General features: G+C 42.0%; 1 protein-coding gene across 6 annotated transcripts; it reads right to left on the bottom strand.

Annotated features, from left to right (window-relative positions):
* On the bottom strand, window positions 1-27,356 carry pecam1b (platelet and endothelial cell adhesion molecule 1b). 6 transcript variants are annotated; one of them, XM_089134072.1, is made up of 16 exons: window positions 26,960-27,353; window positions 26,795-26,812; window positions 24,668-24,955; window positions 24,312-24,593; window positions 23,954-24,223; window positions 23,313-23,579; window positions 22,950-23,228; window positions 21,953-22,231; window positions 20,426-20,527; window positions 20,302-20,332; window positions 19,973-20,049; window positions 17,964-18,008; window positions 17,716-17,808; window positions 11,328-11,381; window positions 11,205-11,227; window positions 1-141 (listed from the first exon to the last, which is right to left on the bottom strand). In XM_089134072.1, exons 1-16 carry the CDS (start codon window positions 27,021-27,023, stop codon window positions 85-87), a joined length of 2,229 nt encoding a protein of 742 aa, XP_088990198.1. In that variant the 5' UTR covers window positions 27,024-27,353; the 3' UTR covers window positions 1-84. The 6 variants fall into 6 exon arrangements, 4 of the variants coding, with proteins under 4 accessions (XP_088990198.1, XP_088990199.1, XP_088990200.1 ...); XM_089134073.1 differs by having other exon boundaries at window positions 26,795-26,809; window positions 26,960-27,051; XR_016169466.1 differs by lacking the exon at window positions 19,973-20,049 and having other exon boundaries at window positions 20,302-20,527; window positions 26,960-27,352.
* Between the last annotated feature and the right edge of the window lie 250 nt (window positions 27,357-27,606).

Here is a 27,606-nt window from a genome sequence, read left to right as displayed (position 1 = left end):
TGTTGAAGGATAGAAGAGATTGATGAAACACAGACAACAGTATTCCAGAGTGATGTGAGGGATGCTTGAGGTGACTGACTTCTGCTAGTCCACTGGTTCAGGAAGATCATGGTTGAGTTCAGCATATTCTAACAGGCTTTGCTACAAAAACATAAGCACGAAATTGATGAATAAGATGTATGTCATCACTTTTAGAAATCAGATCAAATGAACATTGATGTTTGTTTCCTATCGGTCAGTCACTACAACGTAGGTCATGACTGACCAGTAAGAATCTCGCTACAGAGCCAATTTACTTTGAGTGAATCTAAAACAAGCCAATACACATTGGCGCGCAATCATTTGCATCAGCTGCGCGGCCTCGTCAGCGCGGGTATATAACAAACAGCTGTTGTGATTGTACTTCAGCTTTTTGCTTCGGAGCCAAAACTTCAATGCCTCTGCTAAGAGTGAAATTTTCATCAAACAAGTTCAAGCTGGTAAGAACCCAGCCAGCGAGAGAGAATCAGCGCACGTACGGGTGCACATTCCCATCCTTGATCGCCTGCAACTGTCCCCCTGTGTGCCTCAGTACCAGTGAGAGTAGTCCCTAAAAGAGCTTGCATGGATAGTTCGCGTCTTTTTGCTTCGGCTACTGGCGCGGGTGACCTGAGGATCACGGTGAGCGCGCTTCCTTCGGGGAACCAACCCCTTAGGAACCCTCACCCCTCTCAGCCTCCCCAACCATTTGAGCTGCCAAGGGAGTGCGGTGGACCATCCACGAGGTGTGTACCAGTCGTACCCTTTGGCACTTTCCCACGATGATCAGATGTCGATCGCAGCATCGGGGCGCAGCAGCAGCCTCCATCGAAATGGCGCTGCGGAGCCGGTCACAGGCAGGACGCCCCGCCTGTCCGGGCCCCCGCCAAGAACGGCGGCAAAGCCAAGAACAAGTGGCCCTAGGATGGGCAACCCAGAGATGGCAGGGACTGCTCTCATGGAGACGATGACCACTTCGCTCCCTCAACCCGGAAGAGGGCCGGTGGAAAATCTTTTGTTTTATGTCCAAAATTTTCAATAAAAGAGCAGTTTCTACCATCTCTGGGTCCGAAGAGGACTCGGAGAGCAGTGGGGGGACAAAATCCTTACCACTTTCATCCTCCTCTTCTTTCAGCAGTGTACGGTCCAGGAACGCCACCGAGCCGCCTCCCGCATCTCCAGCACCGTGGAACAAGGCAAGCGCTTCACAGCAAACTCAGACCCCGATGTGGGCCGCCTCCCAGAGAGAGCCTCCCCAGCCAGGTCCCTGTGTTCCACCTCGCTGCCCCACTCTGGGTACACCTGCGGTCCCGTTTGTCCCGCTTGTACGGTCTCTGGGAGCCTGGTTAGCGCTCCCCAGCCCGTCTTGCTGGCTCATCTGGACCATCAGGCTCGGCTATGCGATTCAGTTCGCCTGGGGTCCCCCCAAGTTTTGGGCCATCCACTCCACTACAGTGAGAGCAGCCGATGCCCATGTCTTGCGCGTGGAGATCGCAGTCCTACTGGCGAAGGACGCGATAGAGCCGGTCCCTCCAGCCGATATGAGGTCAGGGCACTACAGTCCCTACTTCATTGTACCCAAGAAAGGTGGTGGGTTACGACCAATCTTGGACCTGCGAGTTTTGAATCGGAGCCTCCACAAGCTACCGTTCAAAATGCTCACACAGAAACGCAATCGAATGAGACATTTCATGTCTCGATTTTTCCTTGACACAGGCCGTTTCTGCTCTTTGCATTCAAGGGTCGAGCATATCAATACAAGGTCCTACCCTTCGGGCTGTCCCTGTCCCCCCGTGTCTTCACGAAAGTCACAGAGGGGGTCCTTGTTCCCATGAGAGAACAGGGCGTTCGCATCCTCAACTATCTTGACGACTGACTCATACTAGTACACTCTCGAGATTAGTTATGCGATCACAGGGACCTTGTGCTCTGGCACCTCAGCCAGTTGGGTCTTCAGGTCAACTGGGAATAGAGCAAACTCGCCCCCGTGCAGAGGATCTCTTTTCTTGGTATGGAGTTGGATTCGGTCGCACAGACAGCGCGCCTCACAGAGCAGTGTGCTCAGTCGGTGCTGGACTGCTTGAACACGTTCAAAGGCAGGACGGTGGTCCCACTCAATTTTTTTCAGAGGCTCCTGGGGAATATGGCAGCAGCAGCAGCCGTAACCCCACTCGGCTTGCTTCATATGAGACCGCTTCAGCACTGGCTTCACGGCTGAGTCCCGAGATGGGCGTGGCATCACGGCACTCACCGGGTGACAATCACACTGGCCTGCCGTCAGACCTTCAGCCCGTGGTCAGATCCCTCGATCCTTGGGGCAGAAGTCCCCTTGGAACAGGAATCCAGGCATGCTGTGGTGTTCACAGATGCCTCTGCCACTGGCTGGGGTGCCACGTACAACGGGCATGCAGTATCAGGGGTGTGGACGGGCCCTCATCTGCATTGGCACATCAATTGCCTAGAATTGCTGGCTGTACATCTCGCTCTGCGCCGCTTGAAAAGGCCGCTGCAGGGCAGGGATGTGCTGGTCCGCACGGACAACACTGCGACCGTTGCAAATATGCGTTTCCTACTTGCCTACTTGTGCAGACACTGTGCAAAGTCAGGGAAGACAAGGAGCAGGTCCTTCTGGTGGCTCCCTACTGGCCCACTCGGACCTGGTTCCCAGAACTCATGCTCCTTGTGACAGTCCCTCCCTGGCCCATTCCTCTGAGGAAGGATCTTCTGACTCAGAGACGAGGCACCTTATGGCACCTGTGTCCAGACCTCTGGAAACTCCATGTCTGGTCCCTGGACGGGACGCAGAGATTCTAGGTGACTTACCCCCAGAGGTACTTAACACCATCACTTTAGCACGGGCGCCGTCAACGAGATGTGTCTACGCCCTGAAATGGAACCTGTTCGTCGAGTGGTGTTCTTCACGCAGAGAAGACCCCCGAAGATGTACAATAGGGTCTGTGCTTTCCTTCTTGCAGCAAAGGTTGGAGCGAAGACTGTCTTCCTCCACCCTCAAAGTTCATGGTGCTGCTATTTCAGCTTATCACGACCACATAGATGGCAAAACAGTTGGAAAGCATGACCTGGTCGTCAGGTTTCTTAGGGGGGGTGAGACGATTAAATCCTCCTCGACCCCCCTCCATACGGCCTGGCTATGTGCCCAAGGTTCCTACCACTCCCTTCAGAGATCAGGTAGTGAACCTGCAAGCGCTGCCCTTGGAGAAGGCAGACCCAGCCCTGGCTTTGCTCTGTCCCGTGTGCGCTCTGCGTATGTATGTGGACAGAACTCAAAGCATCAGGACCTCAGACCAGCTCTTTGTCTGTTACGGAGGCCAGCAGAAGGAGAAGGCTGTCTCCAAGCAGAGGATGGCCCACTGGATAGTGGATGCCATCGCCTTGGCTTATCAAGCTCAAGGCATGCCATGCCCACTCAGGTTGCATGCACACTTTACGAGAGGCGTTGCATCCTCCTGGGTGCTGGCTCGTGGTGCCTCACTAACAGATATATGAAGAGCTGTGGGCTGGGCGACACCGACACGTTCGCACTGAACGTGACAGAGGCCTCTGTTCGCACAGAGGCCCGGCTCTGTCGGCTTGCTGCAACCTACTGTGCAAACCAATTGCTCAAGACTGAAAAACCTGTCGAGTCCTCCAACACCCCTCGGCCTGGACATGGCGGAGCGTCCGGAGCCAGGCCCCTTTCCGCTGAATCCTTGAGAGCCAGACCCGGGCTGGGTTCCATATGTGTGACCCTTCGTGGATCCCATATGTGTATATATGCGACGTTTGCTCCTAAGATGGAAGCCCGTGTCTTTCCCTTTGGCTAAGTCACCCATTATCTCATATGCAGTACAGCCTTCAGGTTAGTCTATATGTATTTCCACATAACTCGTTGAAGAAAGTGGGTTCCGCAACGTTTCCCTGCCTAAAAAAAGGGCACACTTTCCCAGTGTTATCCAAAGTCTCACTGTATGGGTTATAGAGAAACAACAGTGTCAGACACTCCCCGTGTAAGCCCTCCTCTTATCGTCCTTCCAGGCAAGAAGATGCAGAGGCTTGCATAGGGCGCTGGATGGGGTGCAGCGACTGTTGCCCTTTGGTAGGGATTCCTATTGGTCAGTCATGACCTACGTTGTAGTGACTGACCGTCGCCATATCTGCTGCCGCCCGCCAGGGGGGCCAGCTTCCCAAGTTTGGCTCCTCAGCAAAAAACTGAAGTTGATCACAAGAGCTGCTTGTTATGTACCTGCGCTAACAAGGCAGCGCAGCTTATGCAAATGATTGCACGCCAATGTGCATTGGCTTGTTTTAGATTCACTCGAAGTAAATTGGCTCTCTAGCGAGATTCCTATTGGTCTCTCATGACCTACGTCTCCGTTCCCTCCCTCAGGGAACGAGGGTTACCATATGGAACCGAGACGTTCGTGTTAGTAACATCCTCAAAAAGATAGACTTCTCACTAATCATCCTTTACATGCTTAACTCTGCTGATAAACCACAGTCTACCACAGATGTACACATAAAGAAGTGAACAATATTAATAATTAGTGTAGAATTTAATAATAATAATAATAATAAAAACAAGGACATTTTGGTTGATGTCAGTTTAACAAACAGTTTAGATGTACTTTGTCTTCCTTTTCTCTTGCCTTTCACAGAGTGTATGAGGTCACTGCGTGTGTGTGACCACTATCTGTAAATAATGGCCCTCTGTTTAAGAGGAAACCACAGCCCTGCTATTTGTTCCTATCTGGAAAGTCTGACTGGTGCATCCCTCTTCACTTATACTGTAGACAGTTTACAAACACACACACACATTCAGTCTTCTATGTGAGTATGTTACATCCTCCGACATGACATTAGGATACTGAAGAAAACTAAGATCACGTTTAGTCAGGGCCGGAGTGGGACTCATTTTCAGCCCTGGAGTTTCATGCCTTAGATCGGCCCACTTTAGTTCCCGACTGTCTATATTAAAATAATGTAATTAAAACCTCAGTATATAAGCAATAGTGCACTGTTCTGTACAGCCTTGTAATTCATTGTATTTTTAAAAAAATATTATTTTCTATTCAGTACAATAGCCGGGTATGCTCCCCCGGGATTTTTTTGAAAAATAAACCATTAAATGCACTTTCTGGAGAGTTTTGTGCAAAGAAATATAGAATAAAAGTAGGTCTAGCAAAGTCTTATATTTCTGTAAGTCACACAGATTAAACACAAATATGCTGGCTGAATAGATTGCTATAGTTGAGAAACACTGCTTTAATTATTGTATTTATTATGACTTTGTGAAATGTTAACTAAACAGCATGAGCTTCTTCCAGCTGGCCAGTAAGTTATTTGCCAAATTTAATTCTAACATACAGATCTGTATAATGCTATTGTTTTTGATAGTGTTATAGCCTACATTTCTTACAGATAATCATGATGATCATTGCGTTTGTCTTACCGAATGTGGTAGCTTTATGCAGTTACAGTTTGTCTATAAGCTTTTTTTAAAAATTTTATTAACGCTGACAGTAAAGTGCTGCCAGATATTGCTGAGAAAAACAAGCAAAACAAAACAAATTATAATAATAATATCCGAAATTAGTTAATAGCTTGTGTTTTGCAAATAAGATTAATATATCACTAACCCTAACATGCAACTTTCCACTTTAGTAACTTTCTAAAGTGTCACATTAAATCAGAAAAAAGGTCCAGGAGATTCCTGCACTTTTCCATTACGTGGATCTGGCAACACGGACTCGGAGGCTGCACTCGCGCTCTCATTCACAACGTGCTGTTCACTGCGCTAGCTTCTCACAGTAACATGAATTGGAAACACTCATGTGAGGTGGTTTAAACATGCCTAATTAATCATTCAAAGAGCATGAAATTTTATTTTTGAATGTAAAAAAATGACTCACATCTGTGTTAAATAATCCATTGTAATAAAGTTATTCTCATTCTGGGCACAGTATGCAATAGGCAATTGCTCTTCCTGCTTCTCCTTCTCTCGTTCTTCTTCTCTCAGTCTCTGGTAACACTTTATTTTACAACCCGCAAACAACTGTGTAAGTACACCGAAATTACGGTGTACGTTTCTATAATTATAATGTACTTCTGTGTAAGTATAAGGGAACAATATGTTAAGTTTGGGGTAATAAAGGGGTAACAAGCAGATATACAACCTGCAAATAACTTCGTAAGTACACTGAAATTATGGTGTATATTTCTGTAATTATGGTGTACTTCAGTGTAGGTATAAGGGAACAATATGTTAAGTTTGGGGTAAGAAGGGGGTAACAAGCAGATGTACAAGCAAATTATTTAATTAGTTCAAATTAGTTAATTATTTAATTAGTTAAAAAATAACAGGTACCTATTCTGTTAATATATTCCAGGGAAAGATTGTACGTTTGTTTTTTATAAAATGTATCACATTTCTGGCAAAACATGTTCAGGATAATTTTGACATCTGTGGGTTGAAAATTAAACATAATATATATATATATATATATATATATATATATATATATATATATATATTGGCTTTTCTTACTAGATTACTAGAAAAGTCAAAATAATTTGTTTCTGCTACGATTTTAATTTAGACCGTACCATTTGGTAATTAGTACACTGTTAGACCTTACCAGGTTTTTTACAGTAAAATACTGGCAACAGGCCAAATTCTGACACTATCATACCATTTTCCATTAAAACAGTAATATACCGTCGAAAACAAAACTAGCCTACAGGAATATACTGTGAATTAACAGCTCTCAAAGTCGACACTCAGAGACTGTGTTAATCACACCCTATACCCTCATTCACTATTCCCTACATTAGATCACTAATATAGTCCACTTGAATGAAAAGAAGTTAGTGAATTGAGACACTGATGAACACCTGATAAGCAGAATCACTGAAGGACAGAGAAACAAGAACTGAAAAAGAGAAACACAAGATCTACAACTGACTTCCAGCAACACAGAGTGTGAAAACAGTTTACAAACCAGTTTACAAACCAGTTTAACATTATTTATTTCATACATGTACAAAAGTTCTTGTTGAGAATTAACAGAGATTTAATTAATAATAAAGTTTGTTGTCACCATAATGGAGATCAGTATTTGCTTTAGTAGGTCTCTTGTCCCTGGACTTGTTACATTTATCCCTCTCTGACTGCTGTAACATTAAGTTTTAAAACACATTTGTTGTAGCAAGAAAAAGTCAAGAGGAAGTTGATCTGGTGTTATTGGCTATTGTGATGATTTCACAAACATTCTGATCTTCAGATTTTTCCTGTATATACTCTTTGAATATATGGGTATATAATATGAAACTTAAATGAAGTTATGAATATAAAATAAATCTGTGAATCTACAACATGAAATCATTATGTTGGTTAATTATGTTTTCTGAATGACATGGTAAACATATAAAATAATATCCTGTTTTAGTCAGACACACACAGACATCAACAATTATAATATTCATCTCAACAATGGTAATCAAAAGTTTCATGCAGCAGTGCATGCTGGGTTCTGGGATTGTATAAAACTCCCAGCATGCACTGCAGCATGAATAAAAAAAATGAATTCCACCATTGTTGAGATTAATGTGCCAAATTTTGATATCTTTGTGTTTCTACAAGACTGTGTAGCGCTGTTTTTTTTTTTTTTTTTGGTTTATGTATAATGTGTAAAAAAAATAGTGGATATTTGTTGATGTGGTTTCACGGTGGTGGTAATTTTGGTTGAGGATTAAACTCTGAATGAGTGTGAATGAATTCTTTAGGAAATGAAAAGACAAAATGATGGTTTTCATATTTTGACAAATCAAATCATTATTAAACTGTGTGTCTGCACAAGTGTGACTTGCAAAAACACAGCTCAAGCGTCAAAAGAAAAACTCATGTTACAGCATCAGCATACCAACTAAAGCAAACACTGATCTCTGTAATGGTAACTTCAAACCAAACATTTTCAATTAAACATCTCAACAACATCTTCTATAGATGTATGACAGAAATAAAGCCATACTGGTTAATAATAAGTGTAATAATGTGTAATGGCTGAAGTCAGTTGTAGTTCTTGTGTTTTTCTATTTTCTGTTCTTGTTGTTCCTGTTTCCTTCGGTGATTCTGCTTGTTAACAGTTCATCACTAATGCTCAACAATCACTTACATATTCCCTTAATTATCTCACTGCAACACTGTTAATGTTACTTTTTACTCTTTGTAGTGTGGATTTTCCTGTGGGGTAGAAAGGGTAAACAGTGTAAGATAAAAAGACACACCCACAAATTGAATTTTAACAGTAATAAACTGTAAGTTATAAAACAGGTTTATACTGGCAACACTGTTGCCAGTAGTTTACTGTAAAATCTTGTTTTTTGGGTCACCGTTGTGCTGAAGAGTAGAGCCTGTGCTTCAAAAGAGCTACAAACATTGATGATACGCTGCATGTTGCTTTATTTAAAAGGCACTGACTGTGTAGCTGCTGATCCGGTGGAAATCTCTCTATTTACAAAAGTTATTTTTTGTGGTTTCTGATTAAATAAGTTCACAATAGTACTTTGCTCACATTATTAATGCATTATAAATTTAGTTGATTCTTTTAAGTCGGTTTCTAGTTAGTTCTAGTTAGAGAAGTTGAGTTTTAATCAATTTTTACGGTAAATAACTGGCAACAGTGTTGCCAGTTATTTACTGTCAAAATGCACTAAAACTAATAAGTTGTATTTTTTAATTAACTCGAGTGTTAGTGCATTTCTACAGCAAATAACTGGCAACAGTGTTGCCAGTATTTTACTGTAAAAAAAACCTGGTAAGGTCTAACAGTGTACTTACCTAATCCCATTGGATTGCAATGACACTTAAATGTCAGGGCAAATATACTGTGTAATTAAAACTTTTTTTTTTTTTTTTTTTTTTTTTCTTGATAACAGTACCTTTCTCTGTAATTACATTGCAAAAAGTGTTGTTTCGTTTTGCTAAGTAGTAAGTAGCGTTTGTTACCCCCTTGTTCTGTGTAGTTACATGATAAGTGTAACTCCTGCGGGCTGTAAATTAAAGTGGTGCTTGTTACCTCTTTATTACCCCAAACTTAAAATATTGTTCCCTTATACTTACACGGAAGTACACTATAATTACAGAAATGTACACCGTAATTTCGGTGTACTTACACAGTTGTTTGCGGGTCGTAAAATAAAGTGTTACCCAGTCTCTTTATCTTTACCTGTAAATCTCCCCTTCCCGAAGCTGAGCTTTGATAGTCTTTGCAATCTGATTATTTATGTCGGTTGTTTAAACTTCTATCGTAAAACAGCTGTTTAGCCACTTGCATCTTATTATCTTGGGAAGCGTCGCGTTGGGATTCGTGGTGCGTGGCTCGTGCTTCTGTGAAAATAAATCCTGCTTTGATCGGTCATCTCAAACATTTTGCCATTGCCGATGAGCGGTGTTGTGCTGATGATGAGGTCGGTTCTCGTTGAGTTATGGTGGTGGGTACGGCCCTGACTCGTAAGCGCTACTATTGTCCATGTTTCGTATCTCTTATTTTTTTGTTCGCACATATCTAGCAACTGACTTTTTTTGTGGGGCTGCGAGAAAATAATAATAAAAAAATAGTGGGGGTGCGCTGTGACTGGAGCCTATAGAGGGAATGCGCGTGACTTCACCGTCGGCCGGAGTGCCTGCAGTTCCTCACAGTGAGTGGCAAAAAGACTGAACGGCTGTATATGTGTTCAGCGTGAATGCTGCGAAAAACAAACACAACACACACAAATAAAGTGGGAAAGAGCTTTGCGATTGACTGTAGGTCTACAACTAGATTTGACAAAACATCGGAGGTATATTTTTACAGACTGCTATGGAAAGAGGAGCAAATGGTTCGCTACATTTCACAGAAACAACTGGACTCTGTAACTGAACTGTAAAACCATACCCATATATTTTGTATTGTTATATACATTAACAGCTCATCAATTAAATATTTATCATTGCATATTCTGCATTATTGGATGTTTTTTTAATAAACACTGACCAAAAAAACGTATAAAGTTTTAGGGTTGGACGATATGATATATATACTTATATATATATATATGAAGAGTTCAGATGCAAAAGCCTCTAAATGCCATTTGAAATTTTCTTCTTTAATGATGAAAATCATTGATCATTTGATCAAACTTGTATATTTAAGTTCAGTAATTTCACTTAAATAACAATTAATAGGTCATTATCATTGCCATTTAAGTGAAATCACTGAACTTAAATATACAGGTTTGATAAAAATCATCATTAAAGAGAAAAATTTTAAATGGCATTTAGAGGCTTTTGCATCTGAACTCTTCATATATATATATATATATATATAGGATATATATAACACTGATATAAGTGATCACCCGGATTTAGACCTACCTATATTATATTTATATAAAGCGTTCACAGGCAAATTTGCTTTATGTTTAGGTCTTGCTTTTATTTCCCCGGTGTCGAAATCAGGCAAACATAAATGTCATGCAACACGATTCCTGGCTGCATGTCAATATCCATGGATCACTGGATCTTTAGTAAGTTGTAAGGAACACTATATTGAGTCCAACATTTAGTTTAAATTGATAAAATAAAATTGTTAGATTTAGTCGCATTTCCGCAGTTTTCCCCTATTAAATCCAGTCACGCAGCAGATCTTTTGCCACTCGGTCAGGCTGAGGGGGTTGTCACGCGGGAAAGTCACGTGTCAATGCATTCCCTCTATTAGGGAAAACATTCACCCAGTGCCGTGACAACGCCGGCCCTCCTAGCCAATAAAACAGACCGGCCCACCGGGAATTCTCCCGGTGCTCCCAATTAGCCAATGCTACTTCATGACACGTGTAAGATATTACTTATAAAATGAATGTGTTAGGAAGTCCCGAATTGCCCTTTGACCATAAATGTTGTAGGCTGTAAGATCCACACTTGTTTAAGTAATGTTTGATTTTGAGTAATTTGAAAACAACAGAAAGCACTGTTCACTTTTTGTCAAACAATAAACATGTTTTTAACATTATACTGTCTGTTTGAACACACTGAGACACAAGAGACTTCCTGATTATTTTTTTTTTTAAAGATCAGATAGCAGGATGGAAAAAAATGTGTGGGCAATGTGAGATCCACTGGCTTAGAAGGTCATGAGAAGAAAGGAACTTACATGGTTAATATTCTGAGGTGCCCCTGTATAAATGATCAGAAATATGATTAGGACAAGAGATATATTTCAACACAACCTGCTGTTTGCATTGCATAATATGTGTGCTCTATTAGCTGGTTGTACCTTGAGAGGTCTGAAGCTCACTATATACAGTCTCTGTGCCTTTTCTCAGAGGAACTAAAGAACAAAATAATATGAGGGTTTAAGATGCATTTAAAAAAACAATAAAAAGAAATAATAATAATAATAATAATAAATATAGCTGTAAGCAGCAACACGTAGGGGGCCAAGGCCTTCATGGCACCGCAAGCAGACCAAGTACATCAAGCTACATGTACAGCAAACAGAACAAGTGCAGCAAGTACAGCAAGCAGAACAAGTGCAGCAAGTACAGCAAACATAGCAAGTACATAAAGTACAGCAAGCACAGCAAGTACAGCAAGAATCTATAGATACCACAATTATGATTTTCTGACAAACTGTTCAAAAGTTATTGACCAAAATAGCATTTTTTTCATATCTCATGACCTGTAGGTGGCGCTATTCCCAACTTTGGCATGGAACCTCAGAACATGCTTTCGATGAAGTGTACCAATTCTCGATTGATCAAACTTTGGCCGAGATACAGCCTCTTAGCCAATTTTGGGTGGACCATGTTAAGTTTGCAACACCATAACTTTTTTTTTCTAGTGTAGTAAAAAAAAAAAAATTGGGAACAGTACTTCTATGCGGCTCGGTCCGAAGATCATTTGAGCACATGTTTGGAGAAAATCAGGTGTACTAAGTTTCATGTCTCTAGATCAAAGGCTTCAAACGTTATAACCATTTTAATATTGAATTTTTGAACTGGTGGTGGCGCTATAGAGTTGGTCCTAGAGACTCAAAAATTACTACAATTACTTTTCATTACCATCACTATAAGTGTGCCAAATTTCATCTTTTTCCTATGTACGATTCATAGGGATGCCATAGACTTCCATTTACAGAATAATAATAAGAAAACGTCTCGGGTTATGACTATAACCCTTGTTCCCTGAGAAGGGAACGAGACACTGCGTCGATAAAATCGACTCTTTGGGGACGCTCCCTAAGCGTGCGCCTCTGAAGTATGAATGAAACTAATCCAATCCTGATTGGTGTTGCGTCGTGACGTAACATGTGACGGCATACCCGGAAGTATAAAAGTGACGCTGTCACAACACACACTAGCCTCGCGATGAAGCAAGACGCTCAAGGGTCTGAAAAGGGGGCGTGGCAACACGACGCAGTGTCTCGTTCCCTTCTCAGGGAACAAGGGTTATAGTCATAACCCGAGACGTTCCCTATCGAGGGAACTCAACACTGCGTCGATAAAATCGACTCTTTGGGGAACGAGTACCCACTAGGCCACGCACCGAACAGACCCGCCCCAGAGTGAAACTGATTAGGCACTCAGCAAGGGCCGAGTACGTGTGCACCGGGCGTACTGGGAAGGCTGAGACTGTAAAACCTGATGAAAGTATGCGGGGTAGCCCAGCCGGCTGCCTCACAAATCTCCTGCAGAGGTACTCCCGACAGAAGGGCCCTAGAGGAAGCCATGCCTCTAGTCGAGTGAGCCCTTAAGGCCAAAGGTGAAGGAACCCCACGCACCTTGTAAGCCTCAGTAATAGCCTGGACAATCCAGTTACTTATAGTTTGTTTGGTCGCCGGGAGCCCCCTCTTAGGTGACCCAAAGCATACTAACAACTGGTCAGATCTTCTCCAAGAAGCAGACTTTTCCAAGTATACACTCAAAGCTCTGACGGGGCAGAGCAAGTGAAGCCTCTCTTCTCCCGCCGACACATGAGGTGGAGGATGGAATGCCTGAAGGACTACAGAGCGAGCCGTACTCGAAGGAACTTTAGGCACGTAGCCCGGACTCGGGTGCAAAAAGGCCTTTACTTTGCCAGGGGCAAACTCCAAGCAAGCTGGCGTTACCGCCAGGGCCTGGAGATCTCCCACCCTCTTAAGAGAGGTAATCGCTAAGAGAAAGACCATTTTCAACGTTAAGTCCTTAGGCGAAGCCGACTCTAAAGGTTCGAAGGGAGCGAGGGACAACCCTTCCAGAACTATTGCCAGATCCCAGGCAGGCACCCTGGACCTGATCGCCGGCCTCATCCTCCAAGCACCACGGAGAAACCTAATGACCAACTGGTGCCTCCCCAGAGGTCCACCATCTACTGGCGCGTGGAAAGCCGAAACGGCAGCCACGTACACCTTAAGAGTGGACGGGGAGAGACCCGCAGAGAAACGATCCTGAAGGAATTCCAGAACTGAAGCCACTGGGCAGTTTACTGGATCCAACCTTCGTTCTCCACACCAAGTGTGAAACACCTTCCACTTGAGGCCATATAATCTCCTGGTAGATGGGGCCCTAGAGCTAAGTATGGTTTCAACCACCTCAGCTGATAAGCCAGCATTTAGGTACTGAACCCCCTCAGAGGCCAGACCCACAGCTTCCACAACTCTGGGCGAGGGTGGAAGATTGTGCCCTCCGCCTGAGACAATAGATCCCTCCTCAGAGGAATCGGCCATGGCGGAGCTATGAGGAGTGATATTATATCCGAGAACCATACTCGTGTCGGCCATCTCGGGGCAACCAGAAGTAGACTGATGCCCTCTTGACGGACCCTCTCCAGGACCCCTGGGAGCAGAGCGATCGGGGGGAAAGCATACAGGCGAAGCCTCGGCCAAGCCTGTACCATGGCATCCAACCCCAGTGGGGCTGGATGTGAGAGGGAGAACCAAAGTGGACAGTGGGACGTCTCTCGAGACGCAAACAGATCCACTTCCATCGGTCCGAACCTCTCCCATATCGACTTCACCACATCCGGATGAAGTCTCCATTCCCCGGGCCTCAGCCCCTGCCTCGACAGGATGTCTGCTCCCCGATTCTGAACCCCTGGGATATACATTGCCCTTATTGACAATATCTTTCCCTGGGACCAAAGGATAATCTGATGCGCCAGTTTGCACAGAGGGCGCGATCTGAGTCCCCCCTGTCGGTTCAGATAGGCCACCACTGACGTATTGTCTGTCCGTATAAGGACGTGGCGACCCTCGATGTCTGGGAGGAAGCTCCTCCATGACCGCGCCCCAGCCCGTAAGGGAGGCGTCTGTCGAAACGGTTTCCCGGCGACATGACACCCCCAACACTGGCCCTTGGGATAGGAACCAAGGCTTCTTCCATATTTGCAGAGACTGAAGGCACTTGCGCGTTACTCTGATCATACGGAACGGATTTCCTTTGGGTGAGAACCCCTTGGTCTTCAACCACCACTGGAGGGGCCTCATGTGAAGGAGGCCCAGAGGAATAATGTTGGATGCCGCTGCCATGAGGCCCAGCATCCTTTGAAAGTGTTTCACAGTGACGGCCTGACCTAGCCTCACCCTGGACACCATCGCTAGAATTGACTCGATACGTGCGGGAGACATACGTGCCTGCATTGTAATCGAGTTCCACACGACTCCCAAAAAGGTCGTGCCCTGGGACGGTTCTAGCACACTCTTCTTCAAATTGAGTCTTAACCCCAATTTTTGAATATGGCCAAGAACGACATCTCGATGCCGAACTGCCATCTCCCGAGACTGGGCCAAAATAAGCCAGTCGTCGAGATAATTCAATACGCGAATCCCCTGAAGTCTCAGTGGAGCAAGGGCCACGTCCATACACTTGGTAAATGTGCGGGGAGAGAGTGCTAGGCCGAACGGAAGAACCCGATATTGGTATGCTTCGCCCCCGAAAGCGAACCTCAGGTACCTCCTGTGACAAGGAAGGATGGAGATGTGAAAATAGGCGTCTTTCAGATCTATCGTGACAAACCAGTCCTCGGATCTGATTTGACTCACGATTGTTGGAATGGTCAACATTCTGAATTTGAACCTTCTCAGAGACCGGTTCAACACCCTGAGATCCAAAATTGGCCTTAACCCCCCATCCTTCTTTGGAACTATAAAGTACCGGCTGTAAAACCCGGACTCCCTGTCTACCGGAAGAACACGTTCTATGGCTCCTTTCGACAGCAGAGTCTGTACTTCTTGTTCCAACACCTGAGCCTGCTCTGGGACCACCGCAGTGAGCACCACCCCAGAGAACTTGGGGGGGCGGTGCGCGAACTGCAGTCTGTACCCAACTCGTATTATCTGCAGGACCCATGGAGATATGTTGGGAAGATGATACCATCCCTCTACAAAATCTGCTAAGGGTACCAGCCTCTCGAGGCTGGCCTCTGGTGTCTTTTCGCTGGAAATTGATGCGGCCCGAAGCGCTGTTAACGGCGGACCTGCATCTTTTCCTAGAGGGCCCCGTTGTGAGAACAACCTCGGTTGTCTCACTGCGGAGGGGGCAGCCCTCTGAAGTCCTGCCTTGGCTAGGACCTCTTTTCCGAAGTCCTCTTAGCCTGAATGACGTCCCTCAGGTCGCCCCTCTGGCTGGAGGACTTCGGTTTTTGGGAGCGTTTCCTCTGTTGCCAAGACCCCGGAGGGGGGGCTCTAGAGGAAACGCTCTCCTTCTGCTCTGCCCTGTGGGAGGAGCTGGCTGATGGCTGGGGCTGATTGCTTTGCCCCCCCCTACTAGATTTGGCCTTCGCTTTCCGGGGGAGGTACTGCTGGAACGCCGCAGATTGTTTTCTCGACTCCTGAAACCTGTCGACAACCGAATTAACGGCGTCGCCGAACAGGCCAGAAGCCGAAAGCGGCGCATCCAGCAGGAAGGACCTATCCTTTTCTTTAATACCGGATAAGTTCAGCCACAGATGCCTCTCCGTGGCCACCATGGCCGCCATAGAGCGGCCAATAGCGCTGGCCGCTTCCCTAGTGGCCCGGAGAGACAAATCTGCGGCCTTCCTCAACTCCGCGACATCTTCAGGAGTAGGCCCCTCCCCCTCATCCAAATCTTTCAGGAGGTCGGCCTGGTATGCCTGCAAAATCGCCATTGAGTGCAGACACGAACCAGCCCGACCCGCCGCCATGTAAGCCCTGCCCACCAATGCAGATGTCTCTCTGCAGGGCTTACTAGGCAACACCGGGGTCTTTAGGGAAGACGCCGATTCGGGAGAGAGATAGCTCGCTAAAGCCTCCTCCACCTTCGGCATCTTCCCATATCCCATATCTCGAGCCCCCATAACATTGCTGTAATCTATTACATTGGGACTCGAAATACGGGACGAATGCGGTCTTTCCCACGTTCTCGAGATCTCTTTATGGAGATCAGGGAAAAACGGCAGACCCCGGCGGTGAGGCTGTGACCTGCGCTGCAGGTAACGCTCGTCCATTTTACTGGTGACTTGCGTTTCCTGCTCATGTTGTGGCCAGCTGATGTTTAGTCTGGCCACAGCGCGTGTCACAACCTCCACCAGCTCCTCATAACCCAGGCCGCGTGATGGCGTGCTGAGATCACGGTCGTCCGCATCGATGCTGAGCACGTCCCCTTCCTCAGAAGTAGACAGCTCAAGCACCGGGACCTGATCGCGGGTAGGAGAAACCGCAGCGCGGGCTCCCACACCACTCTCAGAGGCTGCGGGACCAGCCGATGGCGAGCGAGAAAATGCCTCAGCATTCTCACTCTCCTCCGCCAGATCCCGCTGCGAACCCCAGGATCTCAGTCGCCGCATCGCCTCGACATATGCGGGACCGGAACCCTGGGGAACGCGAGCCTGACCGTGCTCGTCAAAGCACGCCAGCCGGGAGCGCAGCACTCTAATAGGCAAAGCCTCACACATTTCACAAGCAGCCCCCTCGAGAGCTGCCCGTGCATGCTGCACTCCCAAACAATACACACATAGAGAGTGTGCGTCCCCACCCGTGATGAAACGAGGGCAGGGATGCACACACCTCTTGAATTGTTCACTGGCCATACTTTCTTTCAATAATAAGACAAACAACACCAAATAAGACAGACAGTTTCAACATAAAGCGCTTGCTGAAGAGCGAAAGCTAGTGTGTGTTGTGACAGCGTCACTTTTATACTTCCGGGTATGCCGTCACATGTTACGTCACGACGCAACACCAATCAGGATTGGATTAGTTTCATTCATACTTCAGAGGCGCACGCTTAGGGAGCGTCCCCAAAGAGTCGATTTTATCGACGCAGTGTTGAGTTCCCTCGATAGGGAACTAACAGATACAACAGTGGCTATCCCCTTCGGGGCTTGGCCCCTAACAAGTAGTATTTTCTTTTGCTTTCATTTTTTTAATACATTTTTTTTAAGAAATGTTTGTGTAAAGAGTCAAATGCAAACTGTAACTGTAATTCTGGATAAGTAACTGGCTATTGGAGTTAGTAGGAACCTAATTAGTGTGACCTTTCCTGTTTATAAGATGTCTCTGTAATTAAATCCAGGGCCCTTGATAATTTGGATGGTTAGACCCTACCCAGGAAGTGGCTTTTCTCTAATCAGCTCATGTATGGCAAGAAATAATCGTCCTCTTCAAAGGCAAGAGGAGCAAGAGGAGAAAAAAAGAGATGGATATCATTTTAAAAGGTTGAACTTACTTTTTGTAGGATCTACAGGTTGAGGATGAACCACAACTGTGTACTCCACGTCACCTTCATTTGGTGACTGCAGGCTGTCCTGATCAGCTAAATCTGGTAGAAAAAATGAACAAGACAAAAAATGAACAAAATCAAGTAGTTGAGAGATTTCGAGAATTCAGGTACAGTATATGCTGCAAGAAAAATGCAAGTAGTTTGGACAGTGCATGGGAACCGGCATTCAGAATAAAACTTGAGTGGTGATGTACCTGGAGGTCTTTCACTCCAAACACTCTCTTTGTAATTCACCTCCACTGAAACACAGCAAAAAGAGTGCATCAGCCAAGGTCAGTTACACGCCACCGTTCTCAGCTGAAATCAAATTAGTTGAAGTACATTCATTCTTATCCCAAACTTTACCAAAATATGTTATTTTCAGATTTTAGATAATTGAGTCACCTGAGACGTTAGGAAGGATACGGACACACACGCAGACTTTAACAGAGTTCAAATTTATACTTGACGTGCTTTCTCACCAAATCTATAAGCTCACTTTTCAGCATGTTAAACATGGTTTAGGATTAGTCAGTGACATTTCCCTAAACAGGAACAGTTTGTTTTGTCCATCTTCAATTTTTCCACTTTAGCAACAATCGCTTTATATTTTTGAAGCCTTTGGCCTGCTTTGAGAGACATTGCATCTGAACTAAACTGTTTGGTCTACTCTGGACACTGGTGACTGTGCAACAGACCAGACAAATACAAAAGCAGGAACTTGTACATGAAATAAATGCCTATGCAAAGTTGCCATTCAAATGTGATTTAAGGGATACACCACCCAAAAATGAAAATTCTGTCATCATTTACTCACCCTCAAGTTTTTGCAAACCTGTATGAGTTTCTTTCTTCTGCTGAACACAAAGGAACATTGACTTCCATAGTAGGACAAAAAAAAATAAAAAATCTATGGAAGTCAATGGTGCCAAAAATTCCAGTAATTCATCAAAATATATTCCTTTGCGTCAGAATTGAAACTCATACAGGTTTGCAACCACATGAGGGTGAGTAAATGATGAGAGGATTTTCATTTTTGGGTGGAGTATACCTTTAAACCAAAGGAGGTGGATCTTAAACACAAAACTTTATCTTTAGCAAAGATCAAAATTCAGAGAGATTAAATGATACCTAGTTTATATCTCATTCAAATATGTTAAAAAGGCAGACTGGAAAAAGTCAGACATTGACAATCTTTCGATAAGAGGGAAGAAATTCAAAATGAGGAAATTCCAAATAAAGCATTTTATTAGATTTAAAGTGCCTACCAAATCTGAATTTATGTACCAACTAAACACATACACACATAAAGTAAATAATGCCTTAACACAGACACTTTTAGTGTAAAATGAAACAAACAACATCTATTAAAAAAACATATGATGATGGAAGCAAACACATGCACATTAAAGCAAAGCAGTAATATCAGAGAAAAAGCACACAGTGAACAGATGATGCAGATTCTGTTAAGATAAATGATGAGCCAAACTGATATGATACAGGTGAGTTAAACATTTTTCTCCTGTTAAGGAGAAGATGGGGCAGTTGATTTTAATACTTTAGTAGCCAGCATCAAAAAGTGACGTAATTTGATGACAAATTGACCATTTAGATATTGTCTAGATGGTCTCTTGGATTTCAAAACTGTCTCCCTTAATTGTGGAGATCTCATGTCCCATACTGTAGGTCACCTTGCCCGTCAAGTCGTCAAAGTGTAGGAGATCTGGGTGTGGAATTAGAAAGTGAGTTTGACAGCGCACACAGTGTCTTAGTACAGTACATTTAGTGGAAACTGGCAACTAAATGTAATGGTCATAGATTAACACAAGCATAAGTTATGTAAAGACAGATACCAAAGCTTGAATGCTCATGGTCTGTCCTCTTGACTCATGAAAAGGATGTGTTTCACCGAACAGCATATGTTCTGAAACAATGAAGTTGCACTTTAACAGGAAGAAAGGGGGAGGTTGATTCTTTGTTTAACAAAGAATCAACTTAAATCTGTTCCACACAACATCAGTTTTTCACCATTGACTTGAGATGAGCTCGATGAGATGGACTCAATATAAAATTCTTTATTTTATGGAAGGATTTGTCAGTGTTGCAAGAGTTTTGGCCTGAAAAGGTGAATGACCACAACATAGACTTATAGTGAAAAAAGTGAAAGAATAAATAGAGTGGATGATGATGGCTGAGAAACAAATTAAAAATATAAAGAAACTACCTGTGTGGGTATTATAATGGGGGTCATGGGTGAGACTCAGTGTTAGAGAGTCATCTGATTTAGGACTTGCAGGTTTTCTGAGGATTGGTGAGAGAAAGATCAAAAGTATTCATTAAATATTCACCGCTACCTAACTTTCTTGGTCGTCTATGGATAAAATAAACTAGGATTCCCTTTAAAACAGATTTGTCTGTTTGGGACCAAATGACCTGCACAGGCATGGTCAGTAGCTGTGGTGTAACAACTATCTAATAACACAAAACCCCCAAATCTTGTCCCTCTAATGTCGTCAACTCAAGACCAACTTAAACATAAGCCAGTCAACTCACACCGATAGTTTGGCAGCCATCTCTCTTTTACCTGTGACAGAGAGAAAAGTTGAAAAGGGAGTTTTGTTCACATATTAGAAGTGTGGGCAGCTTGTGAAGGCAGGGGGTCTGTAGGTCTCTCTACCTCGCTTGGCCTTGTAGCGCATCACAATGAAAAGGACCAGTAGAGCCACTAACAGCATGCAGAACACAGCAATCAAAGCCTTTTTCCACATTGCCAGGCTCACTACAGGGAGGGCAGGTATAAAGAGACATATAAGAAAATGATTAGTCAACAAATAATGTGGACTTTCTTTATCACCTTTAAGATTTTAAAGAAAGATTTGTTTACTTTGAAGGAACAGGTCATCCATAAGTTAAAATTTTGTCACCATCTACATGTCTTTCTCAACCTATGACTTACTTTCTTCCATGGAGCCAGAAGGGGTTTTTATTAGCAAAATGTCCAAGATGTTTTTTTTTATACAATATTTTTCATAAAATAATATTGAAAAGTGTCCATGGCTGTCAATCTATATTTTTATTGAATAATGATTTTTTAATGTCAGTCTGTTCTTCACACACAAAAACAACAACAACAAACATATTACATGGCTTCAGAAGACTTGGAAAATAACCCATGACACATATGGCTTTCACACCGGGTAGTTTTAGGAACTTAGTTCCAAGAACTAGCCACCAAGGTGGCTTCCCGAAAACTAATGGTTCCCTCAGGAACATTTTCCTGGTTGCATTCGGACTGCCAGTACAAACTCAACTTGTGACAGAATCCACGCTCGTTGTTGTGACTTTTATTTTGGCTGCACTAAGAACGCCAGAGCACATTGTGCTTGCATGCTCTCTGTTCATTAGTTTACGATCTGTCTGTCTACGAACAGTCCTGTCTAGTAAGTTATTAGATAGAATTGTTATACATAGCAAGACAGTATATGAAAAGGCATTAGCGTATGCTTTGTGGTTGATGTTGCTAGCTGAGCAGAAAAACATAATAATGTTTGGCTTGGTTCCCTCAAAGTTGCGTTGGATCGTTCGGCCAATCAGCGCTCACTAATGTTATTGGTAGTTCCTATAGTTCTGGACTCGTTCCTAGTTCCTGCTGCGTGAACACGCCATAATCCAGGTACAGACCAGAGATGCAGTGTTACTTTAGGAGAGGTAGGAGACAAAACCCACAGGTATCGCACACATAACATGTTGTTCTAAAACATTGGTGAGATTTAACTTTATACTCTCTGCAAAAAAAAAAAAAAAAATATATATATATATATATATATGTGTGTGTGTGTGTGTGTGTGTGTGTGTGTGTGTGTGTGTGTGTGTGTGTGTGTGTGTGTGTGTGTGTGTGTGTGTGTGTGTGTGTGTGTGTGTGTGTGTGTGTGTGTGTGTGTGTGTGTGTGTGTGTGTTTAAGAATGAACCAATGGAATGAATTCTAATAAAAAAAAACCTGCATACGCAATAATTATATTATTTAGGAAAGAACTAATAATATTGTATTCATTTACAGTATGTATTAAGTCTTGATGTCATTTCATAGAATTGATAATTGATTTCATGAAAATCCTAAAGAAGCAAATGTTTAGGACTTTATTGGAAACTTCGAAACAGAAAGAACAAATGAAACTCTTTATGCTGAAGAAAGATAATGCTCACCTTTGACCTTGACAATGTCACTCCTGCTTGACATGTCTGCCGTGTTAAATGCCTCACAGTAGTAATTTCCACTGTTTTTCCTTTTCACTGTACTCAGGACAAATGAGGATGAATTACTCTGAACTGTTGTGGTGTGAATTTCTGTGTGATCGCTGCCATAAAACCTAAAACTGATTGGTGGAGAGCCTTTTGCAATGCCACATATCAGGGTAACATCATTGCCCTCTTCAATGTTTTCAGGAACTGGAAGGACTGTAAGTAAGGGCTTTCCTACTGGAACTAAAGACAAGAGAAAAATGAACTCAAAGATGTCTGCAAAACAAAATTTAGTTCTAGGCCATTGGTTTTACTAAGTGACATAACATGAAATCAGTGGCATCAGCCAACTTCCAAGGAGGCCGCACGATGACTTAAATGCAAAATCAAGACATTTCAATAACAATATATATATATATATATATATATATTCAGGAATCCCAATATTAATACTGGTTAATTATTTAATATAATCAATATATACTCAACATTCCTGTTAATTTTAAAACAAGCAGTTTTGTGATAATTATGGACGAAATAAATAAAAAATGAGCCTATAATGGAAGGCCCTTTGAATATTAGGTTGGAAACATGCCTTTGACACTATTTGTTGAGAATCACTGCATTAAACCACATAGCCTAAATAAAATTACAGTATACTATGACACACTGGACCAAACCTTTTCTTATAGAATCCCAAAAAACTGTTAAAATGAATACTATCATATATAAATAACACAAAACTATAGTCAGTTACATTTGAATATGCACACGCAGAACTAAAAAAAAGTTCGGAAAAATAAAATCTGCATGATTGCAATGGCCATCATTTATAAAGTTATTTATATCTAATCATTGGGTAAAAAATGTTTTTTCATATTTTTTTCAGTCAAATTGGGTTGAAATGAAAACAAATCAACACTAAATACATGATATTATACATGATTTACAAAGAACTCACCTATTACAGTCACCTGTAGCCTTTCACTCATCTTGACTGAGACATCATTATTCTTTGCTTCACACATGTAACTAGTAATCTCTGAAGGAGTTGATATCAAGGCTGAGAAACGAGCCTCCTCTTGAAAGCGAGACACCTTGGTCCAGTTCCGAATAAAGTTGTTACTCTTCAGAGAGTAGGTAATTGGCAGACTTCCATTCTCAGAGTGGCAACGGATCCAAAATGCCTTTCCCACGATAACAGGACCATCAACTGTGATCTCAGGCTTTGAAACAAGCACTTAAGAGAAACAATGGTTAATTAATACTTTTTTATTGATCAGATTTTTTGGTTAGTTTTCAAGACAGAGTTGATAGGTACTACCTTTTGCTCCAAACAGCAGCATTGAGCTCTCTTTGATAATCCCATTGGCTTCAGCCTTACACACATATTTCCCATTAGTCGCTTTGCTTGCAGTGCCACTGTATCTGTTATCCTTTATTACAAATGTGTCGTCTCTAAATATTGAATACTTTATATCCTCCCTTTGAATTCTTGAGGCAAGGCTGCTGATTTGGCATCTAATGTCAAAGTGTTCTCCTTCAAATACCTCACCAGGATGAATGCTCAGGGAAGGTATAGAGAAAATCTCTGAGGCAAAAATATGTAAGTCATTATTAAAAGAATAAATTAAGAGAATATATTTATAAGTTTTTGACCAAACAAGAAACAAAGCGAAGAAGCAAACAAGGTCTGACATGCATAATATAAGATGTGATTGTTCAGATTCACACAAAAAATGATACTGAAGACTAATATACAGTAACATACAAAGTCACATTGACCAATAGTTCTTTTATGGTGCTATTTTTGTCCTGTCTGCACACTGACAGCTCATGGTCACTGCATGCTTCTAAACATATCATGTACTAATCAAAAATTCTCTGTTAATACATTATGTAGGTGAAATTTCACAAAAAAATACATTATGAAATAATTTTCGTTAAACATTCAATATCTCTCACCTTTTACAGTGATGTTCAAAGAGGAGGATTTTTGAACACCACCGAGGATTGAAATGCACTCATATTCTCCAGAGTCATTAACCTTAGCCAACATAGCATAATCTTCATGTGTCATGTTCAAACTAAGCAAATTGTGTCCATGGCTGAAAATGATTCTGAGTTCTGAGTTTCTCTGGTGAGTCATATTCACACTGCAACTGAAGGTTATGTTATCTCCTTCAGTGACATCTGTGTATGGCATGACTGTAATATCGGGTTTGATCTCCAGCTCTAAATTGGAACAGAATGTGTACATATTTAAACTTACTTCCAGGATGAAATAATAATAATAATAATAATTTTTAAAATACCTTCCTACCTTCAATGTCAACACTAATCACATTACTGTTGTTTGATCTTTCTACTCTGCTACCAAGATTAATGGAATAGTAGCAAAACATATTCACAGTTCCCTTATAAACGGTCAGGTTCAGCTCAACTTTGTGAGTGCTATTGGAGTCCTTCCGGCCGAGTTCCTCAGGTCCATCTCTAAAGAAAAACATCAAATAACCTGTTTCTCCATCTGCTGTACAGACAGCAGTAACATTATCTCCTTCTGTCAATCTCAGTTTATCCACTGTTAGGACTGGTTCCAGAAGACCTGCAGACACATCAGTTGATATTAGGATTCAAGAACAAGAAACCTCTTGACATTGAACTGATGTGTTATTCTACCTTTCACTGTCAGGTGTTTGGCACCGCTCTCCTTCTTTATCTCCTCGATGACAACTGCACATTTGTATCTGCCAGAGTGAATCACTCTGGCATCTGGTATATAGAGAGAGTCCATAGCGTTGGTCTGGTCAGTAATTATGCGATCATCTTTGTAGAATATGTATTTATAGTTGAGGTGAGACCCTGAGGTGTGGCTAGCTTTTGCCTGGCATTTCAGTGACACATTTGTACTTCTTTGAACTTCATTCCTGGGCTGAATAAAAAGTTCCACACTTTTCATTATGATCTCTAGGGAAGGAAAAAAAAAAGACATCTTACCCTTGGACTCATCTCTTGGACTCTGTTCGGATGGTTCATTCAGCACAGTGCTTGATACCCTTATGCAAGCAGGAGGACTGAACAGTCTTATTTTCTATCTCCCTTTTGATAGCAGTGCCCATGGGGTCTCAACATTAGGGCAGGAAGGAAAATAGTTAAATATATTTCGAGGGATCCATCTCTGGGGATTAGAACTATTTTAGAAACCTCTGTCCACACACATTTTATTTTAATAGAGACTGTTACAATGCAATGCTTTATAAAGATCCAGTTAATAAAACAAGTAATATAACACTTTAGTGGCATATTAAAAGTTATATCAATATACAATTTTATAATTTTGTGTTTTATGATTTAGTTTTTCACACAGCTATGCTTATTTATATTCTTTTCCAATATTGCTGTTTTTAAATCCCTTACTAGTATGGTAAGGTAAAAAATTGTGTTTAAACAATATCAAGCTTTTTTAACTTTAGCATGCATGCATTCATTTAGCTCATGCATATGCTGAAATTCAGTAGCAGATATGGCCAAGACAAAAGAGCTCTCACAAAAGCTATGAGAAGTCGTTTGATTACTTCCAATAGGCTATGGCCAAGAACATTTCCAAGACATTAAAAGATTTATATTGAAATGTAATCAAGGGGAATAAAATCAAAGGCATCAAGATCAGAGCAGCTGAGGGGGAAACAAAAAACAAAACAAAACAAAGGCTTGCAAGATGATCTGTTGAATGGAGGAAACTTTTTTTTTAGTGCAGACTATAAAAAGAACCCTAAACAAGCATTGACTTCATGCCTGGACATATCGACGAAAGCCGCTCTTGACCAAGAGAACATAAAAGGCTGACTCGAACATGCTAAAAGATTCGAAGAAAGCAGTGGTAGCATGAAAACCAAACAATATCAGTGAGCTGGAAGCTTTTGCACACATAGAATGGCCTAAGATTCCAGTAGAGAGCTGTCAAAACTTTTAAGCACTTACAGGTAATGTGCGTTTAAGGTTATAAAAAGTAAATGATTCTCTACAAATTCGGGGGGTTGAATAATCTTGTAAATGGATATTAATAAACTTTTTATTATGATCACACCCTTTATAATAATACAATCAAACCTGTATAATAATTATATTGATGTCCTCAATAATAGAGAGGCATTCAATATTTGGCTACTTCACAAATAAACATTTAACATCTATTTTAGTTTTAAACTTGATATTCTTTATAAGGGCATTTAGATGTGAGTAATTAATTTGGTCACCATTTCTTTTTGTTCTTTACTACTTTAATAGTTTTTAAAAGTTTTTTTTTTTCATTTTTCACTTTCACTTTTTTTAATTGCACTGCAGGACTAAATAAACGAACAGCATTTCCACATACGCTGGCAAGGCATAGTTAAAATATCTAAAATTCTACAAATAGCTCCATCAACTATAGTGACATTATGTGATTTGGACTCAAGGTTTGGCTGTAAGAGCATCATGCCGAAAAATTACGATGCGTCAAATCACGCGGCCTGAGTTCTCATGCCTCACTTCCCGCTAATTTCCAGAACCAATGCATGTGACAATACACATAGACATGTTTTCAAAAACAAACCGCACTGAGTAGTACAGTACCACAAAGCATAGCAAAAATCCTTAATCCAAATAATAAGGATTTTATTTGTATTAATAAATCTGGTCAACATATTCAAAATCCTTATTACAATTACATTTAACAAACCGAAAACAACTACTTTCCACAGTTAAATAATGATTATAATATTCTGAAAATGAGTAACAAGGCAGAGAAATTAGCAGCTTACAGACCTGCACAGGCTTCCTCTGCTGATGTCAGATGTCATTGAAGAGGGTGAATTTAAAACAAACAAACAAACAAAAACAAAACAAAAACCCAAGATAAATTCATACCCAAGCACCTTCAATACCTGTTTAAATCAGAATTGAGAGACTAGAGATAAAAGGTGTCCTTACAGATGAAGAGAAAGAGGAGGAGAATGGTGCCCATCCTTAGAGAGGGCTGGATCTTCACCTGCATGGCTGAGCACGTCTAACCAGTGTGTGTGTACATGTGTCATAGGACAAAGTGAATTGGGACTGAAAGGAGGAGCTGTGTATGTAGTGTTTCACTTCTGCCTGGTTATCACTTCATGCAGCCTCTGTGCTCTTAATTTCACAGGAAGTGAGTCTTGCTTCCTGAGGAAGTCAGGCCAGGAGCTGGAATGTTCACTCTGGCTAGATTTGCATCTCTCTGATGAGGCAGGAGGCTGGTGCAATGGACAAGAGGTGGAAGTGACCCTACGTCAGTACTCTTCAGGTAAACACAGAGACTTCCACATCCAATCGTGAACCAGCAGAGCCTCCCAGAAAAGCGAAAACAGGAAATTATAAAATAAATAAATAAATACTGTAAATAAAAAGTGCTAGATGATTACTCCTGTTTTAACTATGAAACCATGTCTGGCTTTCAGTCTTCCTGTAATTATCAGAACAAACAGAATACTTTTGTGGTTGCAAAGCAGCGACATATTTAAGAAAAAATATGAATCATAAGAATGACAATTGCTTTTGTTCTAGTAAACAAATGTTTTCCAAGAATGCAATATTTTTTTTATTGGTAT

The sequence above is a fragment of the Pimephales promelas genome, chromosome 8 (genome assembly GCF_988280905.1).
Source record: "Pimephales promelas chromosome 8, fPimPro1.hap1.1, whole genome shotgun sequence".
NCBI lineage: Eukaryota > Metazoa > Chordata > Actinopteri > Cypriniformes > Leuciscidae > Pimephales > Pimephales promelas.
This window is presented reverse-complemented; position numbering and strand designations above follow the sequence as displayed.

Excerpts from the sequence above, each read along its gene's own strand:
- pecam1b (XM_089134072.1), bottom strand. The coding sequence starts at position 27,023 with ATGCAGGTGAAGATCCAGCCCTCTCTAAGGATGGGCACCATTCTCCTC. Across the intron at positions 17,809-17,963 it reads TTGGAGTGAAAGACCTCCAG|ATTTAGCTGATCAGGACAGC; the intron begins GTACATCACCAC and ends TTTTTCTACCAG. Across the intron at positions 11,228-11,327 it reads TGAGCTTCAGACCTCTCAAG|GGGCACCTCAGAATATTAAC; the intron begins GTACAACCAGCT and ends TCATTTATACAG.